At 37.2% G+C, this 23,701-nt stretch overlaps 1 protein-coding gene across 9 annotated transcripts in view; it reads right to left on the minus strand.

Annotated features, from left to right (window-relative positions):
• GRIK1 (glutamate ionotropic receptor kainate type subunit 1) overlaps positions 1-23,701 on the minus strand; it is a 418,460-nt gene that overhangs the window by 173,802 nt on the left and 220,957 nt on the right. The window contains exon 1 of one of the 9 annotated variants that reach the window (XM_067739302.1): positions 5,967-6,112. The exons of the other annotated variants lie outside the window; for them this stretch is intronic. Within the exon in view, the coding sequence (XP_067595403.1) occupies positions 5,967-6,048 (82 nt within the window). The 5' untranslated portion in view covers positions 6,049-6,112. Of the gene's footprint in view, positions 1-5,966; positions 6,113-23,701 lie in introns of those variants that run through there. 9 annotated transcript variants of the gene reach the window in all.

The raw sequence follows: 23,701 nt of genomic DNA on the forward strand, positions 1-23,701 counted from the left end.
TTAGCTAGATGGTGTCAAAATTCAGTTGAATTGTAGGACACGCAGTTGGCAACAGAGATTTGCTTGGTGGTTGGGGAAATCCCTCCTCCCCCAATATACATGTTGGAATTAAAATCAGAACCCTCTTAATATGGTTAGGGACCAACCTCTGTCTTATCACCAATAGGAAGCTTGCATGAGGGTCAAAGGTCATCATCAATGTATACCCCCAGCCTCTTCCCCATCTTCCCCACAATTTTCAGGCTGAGGTTATGGCAAATGATAATTTAGAACATATTGTCCAACCAAAAGGAAAAGGTCAGAAAGTGGAAGAGGGTTTTTGTTGTTGTTGTTGTTTTTGTTTTGAGTCAGGCTCTGACTTCCTGTGTGAATGTTTGTGCCACTTAAAATGATAAGGGTAGCATCATATAACCTATACACAGCAAACTAGGTTGCGTTCTGAAAAACACTTTTTCTTAATGAATGTGTGTATTTAGGCTTGGTTTACAAGGGCCTATGGGTCCCTGTCTTTGTTTTTATCATTATACTCTGCTGGGAAGAATAGATGTTGGCACAAATAAGGCTAATGTGAAAGGCTCTGTCCCCTTCCACTCTATATCCCTCACCTGAGAAAAGGCACCACACATGTTCACTCAAAAAGGGGTGTGAAAAAATAAGGTGTAGGCTTACCTTCTGGAGTAGTTTTGAAAGTCAAAACCAACATTTTTTGGTACGGGACAACTTGGAGATCTGGGAGCAGGGCTGTCCAGTGAAACTCTGGGGTGTGACCTCCTTGGGAAAAGCTGTGAATTGGCCCAGGCTCTACAGTGAGCCACTGAGCACTCCAGCGAGCTGTGGGGTGATTTTGCTAGCCCAGTGGGTCCAAATGGCAAAGCATTGAGCCAAAGAGGATTATTCTTAAACCTTAAGCTCTTTTGGAGTTTGCATTGCTAGCCTTCAGACTTGCTTGGGACCCATCACCTCCTTCTTCTTTCTGATTTCTCCCTTTTGGAATGGGCATAACTATCTTATGCCTGTCCCAACGTTGTATTTTGCACATAACTTGTTTGGTTTCACAAGTTTGTAGCGGGGAGAGAATTTTACCTGGAGCCTCACCCATATCTGATTTAGATGAAATTTAGATGAGACTTTGGCTCTAGATTTTAGAACTAATGCTGGAACATGTTAAGAACTTTGGGGCTGTTGGGATGAAATGCATGTATTTTTATGTGAGAAGGAGATGAATTTCGGAAGGACCAAGGCCAGAATGCTATGGACTGAATATTTGTGTACCCCCAAATTCATATGTTGAAGCCCTAATGTGACAATATTTGGAGGTGGGGACTTTGGGAAGTAATTAGATTATTAGAGTGGAACTCTCATGATGGAATCAATGTCTTTATAAGAAGAGGAAGAGGGAGAGAGAGAGATCTTTATCATGTGAAGATAGGAGAGAAGATAGTTGTCTATAAGCCAGGAAGCCTGTCCTCACCAGACACCAGATCTGCCATCATCTTGACTTGGACTTCCCAGCCACCAGAACTGTGAGAAACAAATGTTTGCTGTTTAAGCCACCCAGTCTATGGTGTTTGTCATAGCAGCCCTTGCTGACTAAGATACACAGCATGTTCATTTTTTACCCCAAGAGCTTTGAAATTGAATATGGACAATTTAACAGAAATCACATCTATGCATGTACCATTCTCTTGCAACAGGATTCTGAATTCATGGCACAGTGATTTACAGTAAGCAGAGAAAAACTCACTTGAAATTGCAGTAAAACTTAGGTAGCAGAGTTCCATTACCATGAGAGTGTTTCTCTCTCTATTGCATAGACTCCTGCACCAATGAGTTCAAGCTAAGTCATAGACTGTAGCATTTTGTGACTACAGGGACACAGCTGGTAACCACAGATGGCTACATTCTGCACAGGTAGCAGTTTGCTTTCAGTGGGGTATAGTGGTGGGGAGATGTGGGCCTAGTCAAAGCTAGTGGTTTGCATCACATAGTTCGATCTAGACTTCCAAGAGAATTGTTCATAATCATAAAGCCTACTACTGTTGGGTCAACAGCGTAATCTCTGTAGGCAAAAGGTAGCACTTAGAGAAGGCTAAGACCAAATGCTGTGCTTTTACAAGGATACCTGAGGTAAACTCAAAGCAATGGTTTCCAAACATTTTCTAGACCCCATTCCACACATAATCAAATAGAATCATAATGTCAAGGAATAGGGTCCAGAAATCTTAAAAGGACCCAGACTTGCTCTAGGTCCAATTTATTGAATGTTTTTAAATTAAAAAATTTTTTTCTTAGTTTCCAAGGATATTTAATAAACTGCTTCCTAACCTGCTTTCAAATCACTGCTTTCCTGTAAAGACCTTTCCTCTAACTTCATGGCTTACAGTAGTTTAATTCAGTTCAACACACATTTATTAAATACATATGTGTTTTTCCTGAAGAAAGCTGTGTTTAGCTTTGATGAAAGAGAACTGGGCATTTCCTAGTTTTCTGTGGAGCAGGGAGGTATCCCAGTCGAGTCAGTGTAAGTATAAAGCAGTGGGAATTAAGACCTTGTTACACACACATATTTTATAAAGAAGCATTTCTACTGTTACCTATTGTTTCCACTCCAGCTCCCTCTAGATGGAGCCTATGCTGGATGATGAGTGGAAGTATAAAATGTACACCATTCTTCCCAAAAGGAATTTAAGAAAAACAATACTCCATTGTTCCAAGGAATCCATCTCATTTGATGATGAGAAAGAAAAAAAAAAAAACACAAAAATAATAACACTCAATCTTGTTCCTGTAAAAGGAATATATTGTTTTGATTCTATTTACTTTGTAATGGTGAATATATTCCAATAACAACCATTTCAGAAATGCAGTAAAATTACACCCCACATATATGTATTTGTTTGTTTGTTTGTTTGTTTTTTACTTCAACTGGTCATTGCTTATGTTATGTCTATAAATATATTGAAGAACTCATTCATTCATTCAATGATTCATTTACTCATTTATTCATTCATTTATAAAATGCCTACCCAACTGTGAGCCAGATATTGTACTAGACACCGGGGATACAACAGTGAACAAAATAGACAAAAATCTGACTTTAGGGCTTTACATTCTGGAAGGAGAACTGATCATGAACAAGAAGAAGGCCATTGGCATGTCAGGGTGAGAGGCCCGGGAAAGATCTCATGGAGAGGGCAACTTCTGAGTAAAAACCTGAAGGAAGTAAGGAAACTGCATTGGAGATAATGGGAGAGCATTCCTGATGGAGGCAACAGAATGTTCTATGGTAGGAGCTGGCTGGTGTTAATTTTGAGAAGTAGTGAGGATGAACGGGGGTGAGCCAGGTTTGGACCAGCAGAAGATGAGCTGAGGACAATGATGGTGATGGATTAGAGCAGATCACAGAGGGCCTTATAGGCCATAATAAGACTCTGGTTTTACACTGAGTGATATGGAAAATCACTGGAGGGTTTTGAGCAGAATAGTGAAATGACAGGACATATATCAAGAAAATCACCCTGTGTGATACTGTGATTTATGATAAAAGAAATATGTATTCTTTGGTCTTCATCGCCTTTTCTGGCACCGCGCTCCTAAAGCCTTTGGAATTTCCTAAGTGATGAGAGCAATAAATGTGTCTTCTGTTATGTTAATATGGTGACTTTGGGACCATATCTAAGGATGGGGGCTGGTTGCCAGGAGAACCAATCAAGTGATCAGACAGTTGGAATTTTCAGTCCTACCCCTGACCTCCATGAAGGGGAGAGGGGTTAGATGTTAAATTAATCATCACTGGCCAATGGGTTCATCAATCATGCTTATGTAGTGAAGCCTAAAGGATGGGGTTCAGAGAGCTTCCAGGTTGGTGAACACATTCATATAACAGGATAATGACACACACCAACTCCATAGGGACAGAAACTGCTGTGCTAGGGGCCCTCCCCAACCTCACCCAAGATATCTCTTCATCTGGCTGTTCATCTGTATCCTTTATCATATCCTTTAATAAACTGGTAAACACGAGTATTTCCCTGAGTTTGTGAGCTGCTCTAACAAATAATCAAATTCATGGGGGAAGAGGTCATGGGAACCTCTGATTTGTAGCCAAGTAGAACAGAAGTTGTGGGTAGCCTGGGAACCTACCATTTGCGATTAGCATCTGAAGTGGCAGGGCAGTCTCATGGGACTGAGCCCTTACCCCATGAGATCTGACACTATCTCCCAGTTGTTTCATAATTGAGTTAAATTGTGGGACACCCAGCTGCTGTCACAGAGAATTGCTTGGAGTGGGAAAACCTCCACACATTGGGTGACCAGAAGTATCAGAAGTGTTGTGACTGTGACAGTAGTGTGAGATATAAGGAGAAACACAGGGGATGGGATTTGTCCAACTCACCTTGGTTTCTGTATTAAAAATGGACTGAAGGAAGGAGAAGGGCAAGAACAAAAGCAGAGAGATCTGCTCCCGGAGCAGGTGCAATTATAAGCTATTGTAATAAGCGGCACCACGATAATCCAGGTGAGAGATGATGGTTTGATACAGGTATTGAGGTGTGGCAAAAAGTGGTTAAGTTCTAAATAAAAATTGAAGAAAGAGCTGGCAGGATTTGTTGATGAACACTGAGAAGAAAAGCGTCATGAATGTCACAGGTTTTTGGCTTGAAATTTCCATTCACCAAGATGAAAAAAAGCACAAGTGCTTGATTTGGAGCATGATGATTTTGTGATGCCTATTACAAGCAGAGGTGTCAACCAGGAAGTCATACATATGGATCTGGATTTTATGGGAGAGGTCTGGACTGAAGAGAGAAATTCAGGAGTTATCACCAAAGGTGATGTTTAGGTGGTATTCAGAGTCACAAGACTGGCTTACATCATTCAGGAGCAAGTGTAGACAGAGAGAGGCAGAGATTGGAGTGGTACAGTCAGAAGTCTAGGAATGTCTGCAGCCACCAGAAGCTGGAGGAGTCAAGAAATTGAACCTTCCTTAGAGCCTTTGGAGGAAGTGAGACCCTGCTGACACCTTGATTTTGGACTTATGTCCTCCAGAACTGTGAGAGAACAAATTTCTGTTGTTTTAAGCCAACCAGTTTGTGGTAATTTGTTACAGTAGCCACAAGAAATGAATACAGTATCCAAATTGTCTTAAGAAAGTTTCAATAGTGGCTGCTTTTAATTACTGTATTCTTTTCCTCCTTGTAAAACGTTACTTTATTCAGTACTTCAAATAACAATCTCTGTATTTCTAACTTGATTTTGCAAATAAAGTTAAGTAACTGTACCACACAGCACGTTGGGTTTCTTTGTTTATTACATTTTCTTTGGACATGCAATGAACATGGAAAGTGGGTTTCCATGAGCTCTGCTTAGTGCCTTAAATAGCTCCTGTGTGCCTGTGGTGACAGATTGTGAGGTCATCCAGGAAGGAAGGGTAAAACTATTAGCTGACAATCGAGAAATGGAAAGCTTCAGTATTGTTGACTCCTGTTTTGCATTCCCGTGGAATAATAGCCATTCCAGAGCCATCAACAGAAAACAAGATGGCTGGGGGAGACCTTCAAGATGGCAGAGGAGTAAGACATGGAGATCGCCTTCCTCCCCACAAATATATCTACATGTGGAACAACTCTTACAGAACACCTATTGAGTGCTGGCAGAAGACCTCAGGCTTCCCAAAAGGCAAGAAACTCCCCACGTACCTAGGTAGGGCAAATGAAAAAAGAAAAAAAAGAGACAAAAGAATAGGGATGGGACCTGTACCTCTGGAAGGGAGCTGTGAAGGAGGAAAAGTTTCAACACACTAGGAAGCCCCTTCACTGGTGGAGACAGGGGGTGGACAGGGAGACAGCTTCAGAGCCACAGAGGAGAGCACAGAAACAGGGGTGCAGAGGGCAAAGTGGAGAGATTCCCACACAGAGGATCAGTGCCAAACAGCACTCACCAGCCTGAGAGGCTTGTCTGCTCACCTGCTGGAATGGCTGGGGGGTGGGAGCTGAGGTTCTCGCTTCGGTGGTCAGATCCCAGGGAGAAGACTGGGGTTGGTTGCATGAACACAGCCTGAAGGGGGCTATTGCACCACAGCTAGCCATGAGGGAGTCCGGGAAAAAGACTGGACCGCCTAAGAGGCAAGAGACCATTGTTTCAGGGTGCGCAAGTAGAGGAGATTCAGACCAATGCCTAAATGAGCTCCAGGGATGGGTGCACGCCACAGCTATCATCGTGGACACCAGAGACTGACATGAAATGCTAAGGCTGCTGCTGCAGCCACAAAGAATCCCATACACAAGTGCAGGTCACTATCCATACCTCCCCTCCTGGGAGCCTGTGCAGCCTGCCACTGCCAGGGTCCCATTAACCAGGGACAACTTCCTTGGGAGAACAGACAGCGCGTCTCAGGCTGGTGCAACATCATGGCAGTCTCTGTCGCTGCAGGCTCGCCCCGCATTCTGTACCCCTCCCTCCCCAGGGCCTGAGTGAGCCAGAGCCCCTAAATCAGCTGCTATTTTAACCCCTCCCTGTCTAAGCAGGAACAGATGCCCTCAAGCAACCTATGTGCAGAGGCGGGGCCAAATCCAAAGCTGAACCCCAGGAGCTGTGCGAACAAAGAAGAGAAAGAGAAATCATTCCCAGCAGCCTCAGGAGAAGTGGATTAAATCTCCACAATCAACTTGATGTACCCTGCATCTGTGCAATACCTGAATAGAAAAAAAAATAATCCCAAAATTGAGGCAGTGGACTTTGGGAGCACCTGTAGACTTGGGGTTTGCTTTCTGCATCTAATTTGTTTCTGGTTTTATGTTATCTTACTTTAGTATTTAGAGTTTATTATCATTGGTAGTTTTGATTATTGATTTGGTGGCTCTCTTCCTTTTTTATTTATATATATATATTTTTTCTTTTTTTTTCCTTTTTTTTCCTTTTTGTGAATGTGTATGTGTATGCTTCTTTGTGTGATTTGTCTGTACAGCTTTGCTTTTACCATTTATCCTAGGGTTCTGTCTGTCCTTTTTTTTCTTTCTTTTTGTATAGACTTTAGTGCTTGCATCATTGGTGGATTTGTTTTGGTTCTTTGGTTGCTCTCTTCTTTCTTTCTTTCCTTTTTCTTATTACTTTTTAATTTTTTCAATTTAAATTTTAATTATTTTATTTTAATTTAATTTTTCTTTCCTTTTTTTCTCCCTTTTATTCTGAGCCTTGTGGCTGATAGTTTTGGTTCTCAAGCCGGGTGTCAGGCCTGTGCCTCTGAGATGGGAGAGCCGAATTCAGGACACTTGTCCACCAGACACCTCCCTACACAATGTAATATCAAAAGGCAAAAGCTCTTGCAGAGATCTCCAGCTCAACTCAATGACCAGCAAGCTACAGTGCTGGACACGCTATGCCAAACAACTAGCAAGACAGGAGCAAAATCCCACCCATTAGCAGAGAGGCTGCCTGAAATCATAATAAGATCACAGGCACCCCAAAACACACCACCAGACATGATCCTGCACACCAGAAAGACAAGGTCCAGCCTCATCCACCAGAACACAAGCACCAGTCCCATCCACCAGGAAACTTACACAAACCATTGAACCAACCTTAGCCACTGGGGGCAGACACCAAAAACAACAGGAATTAGGAACTTGCAGCCTGTGAAAAGGAGACCCCAAACACAGTAAATTAAGAAAAATGAGAAGACAGAGAAACATACAGCAGATGAAGGAGCAAGGTAAAAGCTGATCAGACCAAAAAAATGAAGAGGAAATAGGCAGTCTACCTGAAAAAGAATTCAGAGTAATGATAGTAAAGATGATCAAAAATCTTGGACATAGAATGGAGAAAACATAAGAAACATTTACAAGGACCTAGAAGAACTAAAGAGCAAACAAACAACGATAAACAACAGAATAAATGAAATTTAAAATTTTCCACAAGGAATCAAGAGTAGAATAACTGAGGCAGAAGAACAGATAAGTGACAAGGAATATAAAATAGTGGAAATAACTACCACAGAACAGAAAAGAAAAAAGAATGAAAAGAATTGAGGACAGCCTTAGAGACATCTGGGACAATATTAAATGCACCAACATTCAACTTATATGGATCCCAGAAGAAGAGAAAAAGAAAGAGACTGAGAAAATATTTGAAGAGATTATAGCTGAAAACTTCCCTAAGACAGGAAAAGAAATAGTCAATCAGGTCCAGGAGGCACAGAGAGTCTTATACAGGATAAATCCAAGGAGAAACATGCCAAAACACACATTAATCAAACTATCAAAAATTAAATACAAAGAAAAAATATTAAAAGCAATGAGGAAAAAACAACAAATCACATACAGGGCAATCCCCGTAAGGTTAATAGCTGAACTTTCAGCAGAAACTGCAAGCCAGAAGTGAGTAACATGATATAATGAAAGTGATGAAAGGGAAAAACCTACAAACAAGGTTACTCTACCCAGCAAGGATCTCATTCAGATTCAATGGAGAAACTAAAACCTTTACAGAAAATCAAAAGCTAAGAGAGTTCGGCACCACCAAACCACCTTTACAACAAATGCTAAAGGAACTTCTCTAGGCAGGAAACAAAAGAGAAGGAAACCCTACAATAACAAACCCAAAACGATTAAGAAAATGGTAATAGGAATATACATATTGATAATTACCTTAAATGTAAATGGATTAAATGCTCCAACCAAAAGACATAGACTGGCTAAATAGATACAAAAATAAGACCCATATATATGCTGTCTCCAAGAGAACCACTTCAAAACTAGGGATGCATACAGACTGAAAGTGAGGGGATGGAAAAAGGTATTCCATGCAAATGGAAATCAAAAGAAAGCTGGAGTAGCAGTTCTCATATCACACAAAAGGGATTTTAAAATAAAGACTATTACAAGAGACAAAGAAGGACAGTACATAATGATCAAGGGATCAATCCAAGAAGAAGATATAAAAATTGTAAATATTTATGCATCCAACATAGGAGCACCTCAATACATAAGGCAAATGCTAGCAGCCATAAAATGTGAACTTGACAGTAACACAATCATAGCAGAGGACTTAAACACCACACTTTCATCAATGGACAGATCATCCAAAATGAAAATAAATAAGGAAATGCAAGTTTTAAATGGTACATTAAACAAGATGGACTTAATTGATATTTATAGGACATTCTAACCCCAAAAACCAGAATTCTCAAGTGCTCATAGAACATTCTCCATGATATATCATATCATGGAGGACAAATCAAGCCTTGTTAAATTTAAGAAAATTGAAATTGTATCAAGCATCCTTGCTGACCACAGTGCTATGAGACTAGATATCAATTACAGGAAAAAATCTGTAAATAATACAAACATATGGAGGCTACACAATATACTAATAAATAACCAAGATATCACTGAAGAAATCAAAGAAAAAATTAAAAAAAAACCTAGAAACAAAAGAAAAAGAAAATACGACAATCCAAAACCTATGGGATGCAGCAAAAGCAGTTCTAAGAGGGAGGTTTATAGCAATACAATCCTACCTTAAGAAACAAGAAACATCTCAAATAAACAACCTAACTTTGCACCTAAAGCAATTAGAGAAAGAAGAACAAAAATACCCCAAAGTTAGCAGAAGGAAAGAAATCATAAAAATCAGATCAGAAATAAATGAAAAAGAAATGAAGGAAATGATAGCAAAGATCAATAAAACTAAAAGCTGGTTCTTTGAGAAGATAAAAAAAAATTGATAAACCATTAGCCAGACTCATCAAGAAAAAAAGAGAGAAGACTCAAATCAATAGAATTACGAATGAAAAAGGAGAAGTAACAACTGACACTGAAGAAATACAAAAGATAATGAGAGATTACTACAAGCAACTCTATGCCAATAAAATGGACAACCTGCAAGAAATGGGCAAATTCTTAGAAATGCATAACCTGCCAAGACTGAATCAGGAAGAAATAGAAAATATAAACACACCAATCACAAGCATTGAAATTGAAACTGTGATTAAAAATCTTCCAACAAACAAAAGCCCAGGACCAGTTGGCTTCACGGGCAAATTCTATCAAACATTTAGAGAAAAGCTAACACCTATCCTTCTCAAACTCTTCCAAAATATAGCAGAGGGAGTAACAAGCCCAAATTCATTCTACGAGGCCGCCATCACCCTGATACCAAAAACAAACAAAGATATCACAAAAACAGAAAACTACAGGCCAATATCAGTGATAAACATAGATGAAAAAATCCTCAACAGAATACTAGCAAACAGAATCCAACAGCACATTAAAAGGATCGTACACCATGATCAAGTGGGGTTTGTCCCAGGAATGCAAGGATTCTTCAATATACGCAAATCAATCAATGTGATAAACCATATTAACAAATTGAAGGATAAAAACCATATGATCATGTCAATAGATGTAGAGAAAGCTTTCAACAAAAGTCAACACTGATTTATGATAAAAACCCTCAGGAAAGTAGGCATAGAGAGAACTTTCCTCAAATAATAAAGGCCATATATGACAAACCCACAGTCAACATCGTTCTCAATGATGAAAAACTGAAACCATTTCTTCTAAGATCAGGAATGAGACAGGTTTTCCACTCTGTCCACTATTATTCAACATAGTTTTGGAAGTTTTAGCCACAGAAATAGGAGAGAAGAAAAAGGAATCCAAATCGTAAAAGATGTAAAACTGTCACTGTTTGCAGATGACATGATACTGTACATAGAGAATCCTATAGATGCTACCAGGAAACTACTAGAACTAATCAATGAATCTGGTAAAGTAGCAGGAGACAAAATTAATGCACAGAGATCTCTTGTATTCCTATACACTAGTGATGAAATATCTGACAGAGAAATTAAGTAAACACTCCCATTTACCATTGCAACAAAATGAATAATATACCTTGGAGTAAACCTACCTCAGGAGACAAAAGACCTGTATGCAGAAAACTATAAGACACTGATGAAAGAAATTAAAGATGATACAAACAGATGGAGAGATATACCATGTTCTTGGATTGGAAGAATCAACATTGTGAAAATGACTCTACTACCCAAAGCAAACTACAGATTCAATGCAATCCCTATCAAACTACCACTGGCATTTTTCACAGAACTAGAACAAAAAATTTCACAATTTGTATGGAAACAACAAAGACCCGGAATAGTGAAAGCAATCTTGTGAAAGCAAAACGGAGCTGGAGGAATCAGCCTCCAGGATTTCAGACTATACTAAAAATCTACAGTAATCAAGACAGTATGGTACTGTTACAAAAACAGAAATATGGATCAATGGAACAGGATAGAAAGCCCAGAACTAAATCCATGCACATATGGTCAACTTATTTTTGATAAAGGAGGCAAGAATATACAATGGAGAAAAGACAGCCCCTTCAATAATTGGTGCTGGAAAAAGTGGACAGCTACCTGTAAAAGAATGAAGTTAGAGCACTCCCTATCACCATACAAAAAATACACTCAAAATGGATTAAAGACCTAAATATAAGTCCAGATAGTATAAAACTCTTAGAGGAAAACATAAGTAGAACACTCTATGACATAAATCACAGCAAGATCCTTTTTGATCTATCTCCTAGAGAAATGGAAATAAAAACAAAAATAAACAAATGGGATTTAATTAAACTTAAAAGCTTTTGCACAGCAAAGGAAACTGTAAATAAGACAAAAAGCCAACCCTCAGAATGGGAGAAAATATTTGCAAATGAAACAACTAACATAGGATTTATCTCCAGAATTTATAAGCAGTTTATGCAGCTCAATATCAGAAAAGCAAAACACCCAGTCCAAAATTGGGCAGCAGACCTAAATAGACATTTCTCCAAAGAAGATATACAGATTGCCAACCAACACATGATAGGATTCTCAACATCACTAATCATTAGAGAAATGTAAATCAAAACTACAATGAGGTATCACCTCACACCACTCAGAATGGCCATCATCAAAAAATTTACAAATAATAAATGCTGCAGAGGGGTGGACAAAAGGGAACCCTCGTGTATTGTTGGTGGGAATGTAAATTGATACAGCCACTATGGAGAACAGTATGGAGGTTCTTTAAAAATCTAAAAATAGAGCTACCATATGACCCAGCAATCCCACTACTGGGCATTTACCCTGAGAAAACCATAATTCAAAAAGAGTTATGTACCACAATGGTCATTACAGCTCTATTTACAGTAGCCAGGACATGGAAGCAACCTAAGTGTCCATTGACAGATGAATGGATAAAGAAGATGTGGCACATATATACAATGGAATATTACTCAACCATAAAAAGAAATGAAATTGAGTTATTTGTAGTGATGTGGATGGACCTAGTGTCGGTCATACAGAGTGAAGTTACTGAGAAAGAGAAAAACAAATACCGTATGCTAACACATATATATGGAATCTAAAAAAAAAAATGGTTCTGAAGAACCTAGGGGTAGGACAGGAATAAAGACTCAGGCCTAGAGAATGGACTTGAGGACACAGGGAGTGGGAAGTGTAAGCTGGGATGAAGTGAGAGAGTGGCATGGTCATATATACACTACTAAATGTAAAATAGATAGCTAGTGGGAAGCAGCCACATAGCACAGGAAGATCACCTCGGTGCTTTGTGATCACCTAGGGGGGTGGGATAAAGAGGGTGACAGGGAGATGCAAGAGGGAGGAGATATGGGGATATATGTATATGTATAGCTGATTCACTTTGTTATAAAGCAGAAACTAACACACTATTGTAAAGCACTTATACTCCAATAAAGATGTTAAAAAAACCAAAAACAAACAAACAAACAAACAAAAGATGGCATTTTGATCTATTCCTTTGCTGATAGCTGCTCCTTAAATATAAAATATTTTATTGCCTCCCTTTATTGTCACATCTATAATTCTAGTTTATCACATCATAAGCAATTTACTACACCCTATATTTACTGCTCCTTTAGTTTCAAGGCTACAAATTTAGATTCTAAAATTCCCTTAGATAAATATTCTCTTCCCACTCAGCTTACCTCTTCTTGTTTACTTTTGGAGACCAAACCAGTCTTGATGAAGTTTTCATGGTAGTCGAATTTGGAGGAGAAGCAGGTGTTTCTTGACCTAATGGAGCATTAAAGTACAAGGGATACCTGGATTTTTACCTTTCATGATGTCCTGGGTGAGGACAGAGCTGTGGATAAGGATGGGCACAGACTCAATTATCTGGCTGTTGCCCAAATCTGCTACAAGTTTCTTCAGATATCAGTGTCCTTTGTAAAGGGAGAATGGGGTTTGATGTTCCTCCCCTGAGACAATAACCATGCCCAAGCTGTCTCCTTGATGTCTCAGAGAAAGCTGCATGAATTCAGTAGGAATGGCCTTTGAGGAAGAAGAAAATATGGCTATAGGGTGAGGAATTTCTTGAAAAGGTAGCCAGTTATGGAAAAGGCCAGGTAAGGGAAACGTTATGGGTTATGAACAGTTTAGCAGATGCTGCCAGTAATTTTTCTTAATTTCAGTTGCACATAAAATAAAAAAAAAAATTATCCAAAGCCAAAGGTACTCTTATTCCAGTGACAGACAATATTAAATTTAATTCAATGCATCAAATTTTATTGGCCACTAATTCATGTCTAAGACTATGCTAGCACAGTGGGGGATACAGAGATGAAAGCACTTGGTTCTTGCCCTCAGCAGAGCTTCCAGTCTATTGGGACAGGGTGAACTACTGGTGGTAGATTACAGAAAAAAACAAAACAACAACAAAAAACCCCACTATGTACAGCAGTTGATTATTCTATCAACAAAACAAAAAGCCCACTCTTTGTCCTCTCCAGTGTGGACTCTTTCCTTATTCTTCTACCAGAGGTGAACTCTTCCCTCTCTTTTGATAACATACAATCTAGCACATATTTGAGGAATTCATTTTGGTATAAAATTGCAAGCTGGGAGTCTGTTTCTTAGGAGTAAGGACTATGTTGATACTAGCCCTCTTGGCCAGGGTTCAATGCAATGATTTGGGCATAGTACATTGTCCCCCAAAAATGACCATTCAATTGAATTGAGTCTCTTTGTGCTTTAACATCTTGCCTGATAAAGTGGTAAGTTCTTCCAAGACCAAGAGGCTTATGAAAGAGGCAGGGCAGGAGCATGCTGCTGAGACACTTAGAGACTCCAACTTTCCCCATTACTGCTTTTCAGCAGTGATTGCTCACTCCCTCTCAACCATTATGGCCCATTGTCCCCAAGCACTTTCAGAGCTCTGATCCTCTCTAGACGATCACTTTCATCAGGCTGCCAGCACCTTCACATCATGGAGGAATGACTCATCTCCTAGTCAACTACTGATTTCAGGTGAGAACCAAGAATACTGCCAAAGGATTCATACCAAACTTTTATTCTTATGAAAGTCTGTGATCATTCTAATGCCTCTTGAGAGCAGTTACATTTTTCTCTTTTAACATCTCATTTAAATGACAGAAGGGCTCAAATTTCATTTATCTACTTATTAATTAAATGAATGGAATACTCCCTGTTCACAACATGTGGTTCCAGAGAAGCTGTGTTATACATTTCACCACAATTTTCTAGTTTTCTCCCCCTTCTATTTTTGCTGTTTTTCAAGCTGAAATTTCTTCTTGCTGAGAAGGAAATATTGCTGTTAAAGATGAGAACTGATGTCTGAAGCCAGAACAAATGGAAGCTCACAGCTCCGACAGAGCAGTATTTGCCAATCTGTATGCACAGAAGTCACCCATGAGATGCTGCACACAAAGAAAGTTCAGTGGTCAAATATGTTTGGGAAGCACTGCTGAGTACCACACATTTTTGGAAATTTACACTGCATGATAACACATAAAAGTCTCTTAGAAGTCCTATAGTAAAGAAAGCAATTTGACTCTGTTTAATCCAGTGTCCCTCAAATTCATTTGATTATAGGACAGTTCTCTTTGTAACTGGGACATGAAGTGGAATTGCTATCTTGAGAAACACATTTTGAAAAATTTGATCCAGTGACCTGCTTTCCTTGGGACTGACTGAAATAATTTGCAGTCTTGAATATTGTGTTTGTGCTCATATTAATGAAAAGTTAAACAAGTTCTTGATCAGAAATATAACCCCCTTATTATGACACAGCTTTTTGAAAAAGTAATATTTGATTTATACCATCAATTTTTACCTTCTTTTTCCATTTACAAAAATAATCTGACTATGAAGATGGTCTGTATTTCTATGAAAAAAGCATCTTTTAATTAATCATCTCAGATATGTTGTAGACAGGATGCAAGTTCTTGATATTTAATGCAAATATTTTAAAATGCAAAGTCCTTTACTACATTTTCTTTTTCTTTCTATTCTTTTCCATTAGGTTTTAACATTTCTGCATATTTATTTGAAACATTAAAAAAGGCTAAGCTGGGATGAAGTGAGAGAGTAGCATGGAGATATATACACTACCAAACGTAAAATAGCTAGTGGGAAGCAGCTGCATAGCACAGGGTGATCAGCTCAATGCTTTGTGACCACCTAGAGGGGTGGGGTAGAGAGGGTGGGAGGGAGACTCAAGAGGGAGGAGATATGGGGATATATGTATATGTATAGCTGATTCACTTTGTTATAAAGCAGAAACTAACACACCATTGTAAAGCAATTATACTCCAATAAAGATGTTAAAAAAATCATTTTAATGAAACTTTTCATTCACTGATTTAAAAAACTGTGCAAAATGGTATACTAGGAAACAATAGTCATGTAGAACACCTGAAAAGGTTACAGAATCTCAAGTTTAAACACACATATTTTACTACAACCTCCTTCCATTAAAGAGTCTCAAACTGAAATTCTGTATTTGTTATTTTTCAAGTCTCGCAGAGTCTAGAAGATTTTCAGTTGAACATACCCTCCTAGATTGGCTCAGTCCCATTCTAAGGTCCAACACTACAAAATGCACAGTTTTTGCTGACATGAATAATGAATAAGGTCTATAGAAGTTATTTCTCTGAGAAAATCTCTTTGTGAAACATTTAGGTCCCAGATGAAGAGAGATAAACTTGACTAATACGCATATCCAGGAGAGCTACAAGTTGATCAAAAATAAAGCACAGTTAAATGTCATGTCACAGAGGGACCTGTTTCGAATGTTACTTAGAGAAACTTTTGGAAAAACATGCATTACTTATTTTAGAAGTACTAAAACCTGGAAATTCTCTTTGCTGCTCATTTACATTTATTTTAAAATATGCTGCATTCTGTGAATTCCCACAGTGGGCACCACTGTCTGGTATGTGTGCAAGCATCATTATTTTTTCTAAAAATTTTGTTTTAAAAACGGAGATATATGAATTGGGTAAAATGTATAAAGAAAGCTAAAAACAACAAAATATAATCACACCACTGTGAAACAATTATTATTAACATTTTGGTGAATTTCCTTCCATTTTATTCCTATACATATCTGAATTCTTTTAAAATAATTAAGATGATACTATCCTATTACCTCCCAACATTTTCACATAACACTGTACCATAGACATCTTTCCCCCAAAACAGCCTTCATTTTTCACAGTTGTCTAATATTTTATTGTTTGGCTATAACATGGTTTACTTAATTAACCTCACTTTTTTGGTAAATTATTGCTAATTCTTCACTGTTATAAATCCTACTATGGTTGACAACTTGTGCTTTCCATGATTTTGCTGGGAGAAAGGAAAATGCTTTGAAATGTAGTTATTAGGTCATATGTTATAAACAGTTCAAGCTTTTGTTACATAACACTACATTGCCATGCAGAAGGCAGATGTGAAGGCTGACCAATTTGTACTTGGCATCCACTATGTAGAAATGCCTAACTGAATGACAACCTCACTGAAAATCTGTATGGTTTCTTTCACACACTAACTGTGATAGAAAGTATTTATTATTGCTTTAATTTTCATCCTTTTTAATATGGATGAGTTTAATTGTTAAAACTTATTTACTACCTATTTGTATGTCTGTAATTTTAAATGACTTGTTCCTGTCCTTTGTCTTTTTATATTTTGAAATATCATTGTTTTTGTTACTGAGGTAAGTTTCTCTCTTATTCATAAGGATTCAAAGCATTTGACATTTTTATTGCAAATATTTCCCAGTTTATTATTGAGCTCTTAATGCTGAGTAGATTTTAGGAAGGAAATTTTAAGTTTTTATAATGTCAAATATATTGATTTTTTCCTTCAAACATGAAACATTTGTAATAGTTATTAAATTTTCTGGCTCTTTCCTTTCGGAATGTATGAATGGATTACACCTAATTGGGATTGGATTGGGCTGTGTCCAATGACTTGTGAGCAGAAATTACGTGTGCCGCTTCCTGGACAGAGGACTTAATGGCCACTGAGGCAACCCCAGAGCTCTCTTTTGTTTCTCTGTCCTGGTGACTGGGACAATACAGCTGCTCCATCAGCCTGGGATCCAGAGGAAGGGTATGTGGAGCAGAACCTGCAACAGACTCACTTTGGCATTTCAGCAGGAAAATATCTTTGGTTAGTTAAAGCCCCTCTTTTGGGGGTAAGACATTTGTTAACAGTAACTGAAGAGCCTTGTGAAACTGTTAGATTATTTACAATTATCCACCAAATTGATAAATATTCACATATATAATTACTGCTGGGATTAAATTTTTTCTTATAATTTAGTTATTTAATCCATTTACAATTTATTCTGGTGTATGATATTAGGGGAAAAGCATATAAGTATAAATTATACATATATATATATATATATATATATAAAATGATGTGTTACATCACCTTGAATTCATCATATATTGAATTATTATATAATTTAAGTTCCAGGCTATTCTGTTTGGTTGACCTTTCTGATTTTATCTATGAAAACATCATACTATCTTAACACTAGTTTTAACACTTGCTAGGGAAATGACCCTTCTTCCCAAGTTACTCTTCTTATAGAATATTTTTCTTGAAAATTTTTGCCTATTTATTCTTTTGAGAATATCATGAATTGTATAAATTATTTTTTCAGAAATATTAAAAAATCCTATCTTTCTTAAGAACATAGGCGCTTGTATTTATTAGTTTCATTTTATAATTTTCTAAAACAAGTCACACATTAATATTTTTTCTTAAGTATATTCAGGGGTTAAGATTTTTTGACAGTTGAGTTTGATCTTTTGTAATATTTTCTTTTTTTGTTTTTATTTATTTTATCCCCCAACTTTATCAAGGAATAATTAACAAAATATGATGTAATTGATTTTATTTTCTTGTATCTACATTTAACTTGCCTTTCTGCTCTATTACCAAATTATTTAATTTTCTGTTTATTATGTTGAGTTTTCTCATAAAGTAATCATCTTCAAATATCCATTGTTTCTGTTTTGCTTATTACACTGACTATACTTGAATTAAAGGCTTAAGCTATTACATAATATGTGAGTGTTCTTTTGAGCTAAAATGTTCTTAAAACATGAGGATGTATATGAAATATATTAATTTTCATACTATTTTCTCAGGCAAAAACACGATAAATATCTAATGTAGGAAGCAGTAACTCCCACTGTCACGATAAATGCCAAGGAATGTGTTTGCCTTTCTGAGTAATTAAAAAATAGCCTCAGTGTGACTTTTGTGGATCTCTCTTTATACCCAAACTGTACTTACTGTCATTTTGGCTGTTAAAAAAATTTACAAATATGTCTACACTTTTTCTAAATTTATTAAAACATTTGAGTTTGCATATTTACTTCTCCATATAACTTTGGCAGTATTCCATAACATTTTAACATGTGTTTTTTTGCATTTTTGTTATTTTAAAGATTGTTTTCAAATACATACATTATATCCTCATTGACTTAAAATTTAGTCAGAGTTATTTTTAAATTTCAAAGTTTGAAGTGTCTTCAAATGTTTAGTTTTCCTAATTTAAAAGAAAGCAGATCAAGTACATTATTGGAAGTCTGGAAAATCTAGAAAAAAGGAGAAAAAATAATAATTTCAAATGTTACCACTCACAGAGTTAACAATATCAAGATTCATGTGTATTTTCTTCCAATCTTTTTTTTTTCAATGTATAGTCAATACTAGAATCATATTGCATGTATGATTTTTGTGTTTTTCTCTTAATGACATTTTTATGTTATTTAATATTTAGTAAAACATAATTTTAATGGTGTGTACTATTCCATCTCAAGAAACAAAAGTTTATTTAGATAACTGTTGTTAGACATATCTTTATTTACAATTCTTGTTATCAAAAATAATGTTTCAATAAATACATCCTTGTGAAAAAAATTTGCCCATCTATTTCCTCAATTATGTTCATTTTAAAAGATCTTGATGCATATTACCTAATTGCCCTCAAGAAAGATTGAATCAATTCACGTGCCTACTGTGAGTGTATAAAAAGTGCACATTTCTCTGAATTTCTCAGCATTGTAAATTAAAAAAAAATCAATTCCCTAGGCAAAAACTTTGTAAGTGATGGTTATTTAAATTCACATTTCATTAACTATTAATGAACCTGAACATCCCCTGACAATGTCCTGTTGTATTTCATTGTAAGTGTTCTTTCTCCCATTAATTCCTGGTTCTTATCCATTTGGAGTGGAGTACCTATATTTATCTTATACATATATGCATTAAGGAAAGAAATTATCTTCCCATGATTGTTTCAGATACGTTTTCTATTTTGCTATGCCTTTTAATTTTATTTAACTTTTTTTTCTGATCATGAAATTTTATATTTTAATGTAATTTTATCTATCTTTTTATAATGAAGATATTTACTCCTTTTCTTTTTGGAAACTCTTTCCCACTCATGCTTCCATACCATTCTTGTGGTGAGACAGGGGTGGCCGTATTTTGTTCTAGTGACAGCTGAGTGTTTCAACATATGCTCATCTCTCTTGCTGGACTTTTATATGAGGACCAAGAGAAAGTAAGTCCATCTCTCTTCTGGTACCCAACCCACAAAACTGGAAGCTCAGCAGCTGTCGGCACACTGACTGCCTTTCACCATATTGACAGAGAAACGGAGGGACGATGTGCAGTGATTAGAATGAAGGAGATATGCAGAGGAGAGCAGAGATTAAAAATATCTTAATGGGGTCAGGTCTCTGCTTCTAGTTATTTCTGGGGTCCAGCCACATCCTTACTTCTGCAACTCAATATGCATATAATAAATTCCCCTTTTCAACTTAACCTAATTTTATATGGGTTTTTGCTAAATTCAACCAGAGTTCTAACTGATATTTTATCTTTATGATTTTTGTTTTATTGCTGTAATGCTTAAAAATATTCTCTCTATTGTAAGGCCAGAGAAATATTGCCTACTAATTTTTTCTGTTGATTTTTAAATATTTAGTGCTCTAATGTATTTAGAATATATTTTGTGTGTGGTGTGAGGTAATCATCATTTTTTGTAATATATAACTAGTCATGAATACATTAATGCATATGCTATACTAAAATAAATTCTAATTGTGGAATTTTAGACAAATGAATATTTAATCTTGATTGGGGTTTAAGACATGTTTCCTACAACTTTTGGTTTGGCTATGAAGGATGTATAGAATTTTGAGATGTATAGAAAACACAGGCAAGGCATTAGAAAAGACTTTAAAATTTGGAAAATATTGGCCAAATTGGGACAAACGTTCCTGGAAATAAGTTAAACTTTTCCCCTGCTTTTTTGTCTCCAGCTGTACAGACTTCAACTATGGCACCTCTCACTCTGTATTGCATTAATTTTAATCCCCCTTTTTGAGCTACAAGCCTGAACTCTCTTATTTGCCTTTATAGTCTCCGTAACTGTACAGTGCACTGCACAGAAAAAAGATGGTCAGTGAATATTTGAGAAATGGATGAATAATGGAATATGAGTTTTAACTGACAAGAGCAACATTGGGGAGATAGCCCAGAGATTCACCTGGAATGTTAACATGATATAACCTGCATTTTAAGCTGGTGGTTATATAGTTATAATTTCATAATATATATTTAGAACATCTTTAAATTTTGCTGTGTTATTTTTTGTGGTTGTTTTCAGACAAGACATGTACAATTAGCTATTTCCACACTTTTCCCCATGGTTTTCTTTGGTATTTCAAAGTCTGATCTCTTATCATAAATTCAAAATATCAGCTAAGAGTAACAATTGATTCATTTCTGAATACGTGATGCTGAAATTAAACAAGTGGTTTTTGGGTGAATCATTAAAAATGTGAATTAACTAAGAAGAATAGTGAGGAAAGAAAAATCAATGTGCATTTACAATGTGGAGGACATTTCTTGTTAGCAACTATGGTGACTAACCATCCCGGCCTTCCTGGGTTGCAGGATCTTCAGAGCTAAGACCAGGACAGTAGGTCACTCTGTAACCTGATAAATATGAGAAGCTTTGACTTTGCCAAAGTTAGGTGGATACCTGTGGGTGGGACTGGGGAGCATAATTCATGCCACATGAAAGCATTGTGATAACTTTTTATTCTCCCTACACTGGAAATTGGAGAGCACCTCAAGCAATGTAATTGCAAGGTCTAGGAAAAGGACTAAAAAATCTTAGATGTAAAAGTTAGCTCTAGCTATAAATGCTTTTGATATCTTTGATTCTAATTTCCACTGGGATTCTTTGTAAATAAATCTCTCTGTCCTTTAACTTTTTAACTTATCAAATGGGACTGATAACACGAAGTGACAATAATCAGAGCTATGATAATCAGAGCTGAATGATTGAAAGCATTCTCTAAGCATTGTGCCAGTTTTCTTCCAATGCCTAATCCTCTCTGAGGATGGAATTTAGTTAGACATTTTATTATTTTCATTGGAATTCAGAGCCCAGATTTTCATAGGACAAGGGACAGTGATTGTAATCTGAGATTAGATGAACTCTTAAATGTTCTATGGCAGGGGTCCTCAACCCCTGGGCCACAGACCGATAGCAGTCTGAAGCCTGTTAAGATCCAGGCTGCACAGCAGGAGATGAGCAGCAGGTGAGAAAGTGAAGCTTCATCTGCCACTCCCCACCGCTCCCCACTGCTCCCCCTTGCTTGCTTTACCACACCCTGTACGTGGAAAAATTGTCTTCCACGAAACTGGTCCCTTGTGCCAAAAGGGCTGGAGACAGCTGTTCTAGGGGACTGAAGATCACTGATAACCTTATCTCTCACAAATGTTCTATGGAGTTGGGTAGAAGTCCCTTCTCATTGTCATATAACTTGATAGAATCCAGGAATACATGCCTGGGTGTAGACACTGGCTCATACTGGTCACCATAAATTGAGCTAAACTTGCACACAGTTTCAGAGCACAGGAGGATCACCAATGGCTGATGATGGTGGGTCTGATGAGTCAACAATGAGCCGGGGGTCATCATATTCAACAGATGAAAGCTAACTCGAGGGGAAAAGGAACTCACACCATTCTAAATGTGCTAGGGTGAGGAGAGAGGGGACCATAAGACTCAGGAGCCAAGCTTGGAACTAGGGTGAGGCAAGTGAGGTATTCATTTAGGCTATACAATTTGAGGGGACACAAAAAAAGATAGGAATCAAGATAAATAATATTTTAATTCAATATCTTAAAAATCTAAAGTGAATGCAAAAAATATCTATGATGAACAAAATATCTGAATTTCCAATAAAAATCAGAATCCTACACTATACCTGAAGCCTTAGTTCACTGACCTGCTCCTAACCTTGACTCTGCTCAGCACTATACTGAGAGAGCTGTGGGCCACAGTCACATTACAGAGTAGCCTTCTCACCAATGTGTTGATGACGGTTGTAGATTCAGCCACCTGGAGCGTAGTGTGTCTACTTTAGTGCTGAAGTAGTAAAGTTAGCACCACTTCCCAATGTACCTCTATTCTAGTGGAGAATAGCTTAGGTGCTAAAAAAATTTTACATATATATAAGCTGAGCGCTCTGTAAGTGCCAACTACTGTGGTAAGTGCTTTATATATATCATTAGGTTATCATAATCCCTCCAGTTAATTATCTTATGAGATAGACGCTACCATTCTTATTTTTTTAGAAGAGCAAACTAAAGCTTAGAGGTGATAAACAGCTATCCCACTGCCACATAGCTGGTAAATATTAGAGTTTGCTTGGAATTGGGCCAGTATGGTTACAAAACCTTTGCTTTCATTTATTACTCATCTACTTACTCCAAAAAACACAGAATTAAATGAAGTAGCTAAAAGCCTACAAGCAAGTGCCCATGTGTGTCTAAAATATGAATTCCTGAATAAGAAAAGAAACACACACAAAAGCATAGTTCCCCAGGAAATGTATCCTGAGAATTTATTGAAAGGCAAGAACCAGAATTTCTGTTAGTGTAAGTCATTATTCAGAAAGCGACAGCAAGAGGCAGGATTGTTAATAAAGTGATGGTGAGAGATTGGATAACTCAGGGTCTCAGCTTTATTGCCAGTTTTCTGACTCAACAGTGTCTCAAAGGAATGTCATGGACCACGTATCTTGCAAAAACTTTACCTTTATTATGGCTTGGACAGAGCTTTGAAAGTGGCAGATATCAGTAGCACTTGACAATGGCAAAACATGATCACATATGCTGTTTATTGACCACATAGACCTGAAGTGGGTGAGTTGTCTGTTTTGAGAGTAAGTATATAGTCCAAGTGCATGTTGAAATGTCTCTGTTACTGGGCATACTGGTGCTCTGATTCTATAGCAATCCTTATCTCAGTTCTTGTCACTC

Source organism: Pseudorca crassidens, chromosome 5 (assembly GCF_039906515.1).
Source record: "Pseudorca crassidens isolate mPseCra1 chromosome 5, mPseCra1.hap1, whole genome shotgun sequence".
Classification (NCBI taxonomy): Eukaryota; Metazoa; Chordata; class Mammalia; order Artiodactyla; family Delphinidae; genus Pseudorca; species Pseudorca crassidens.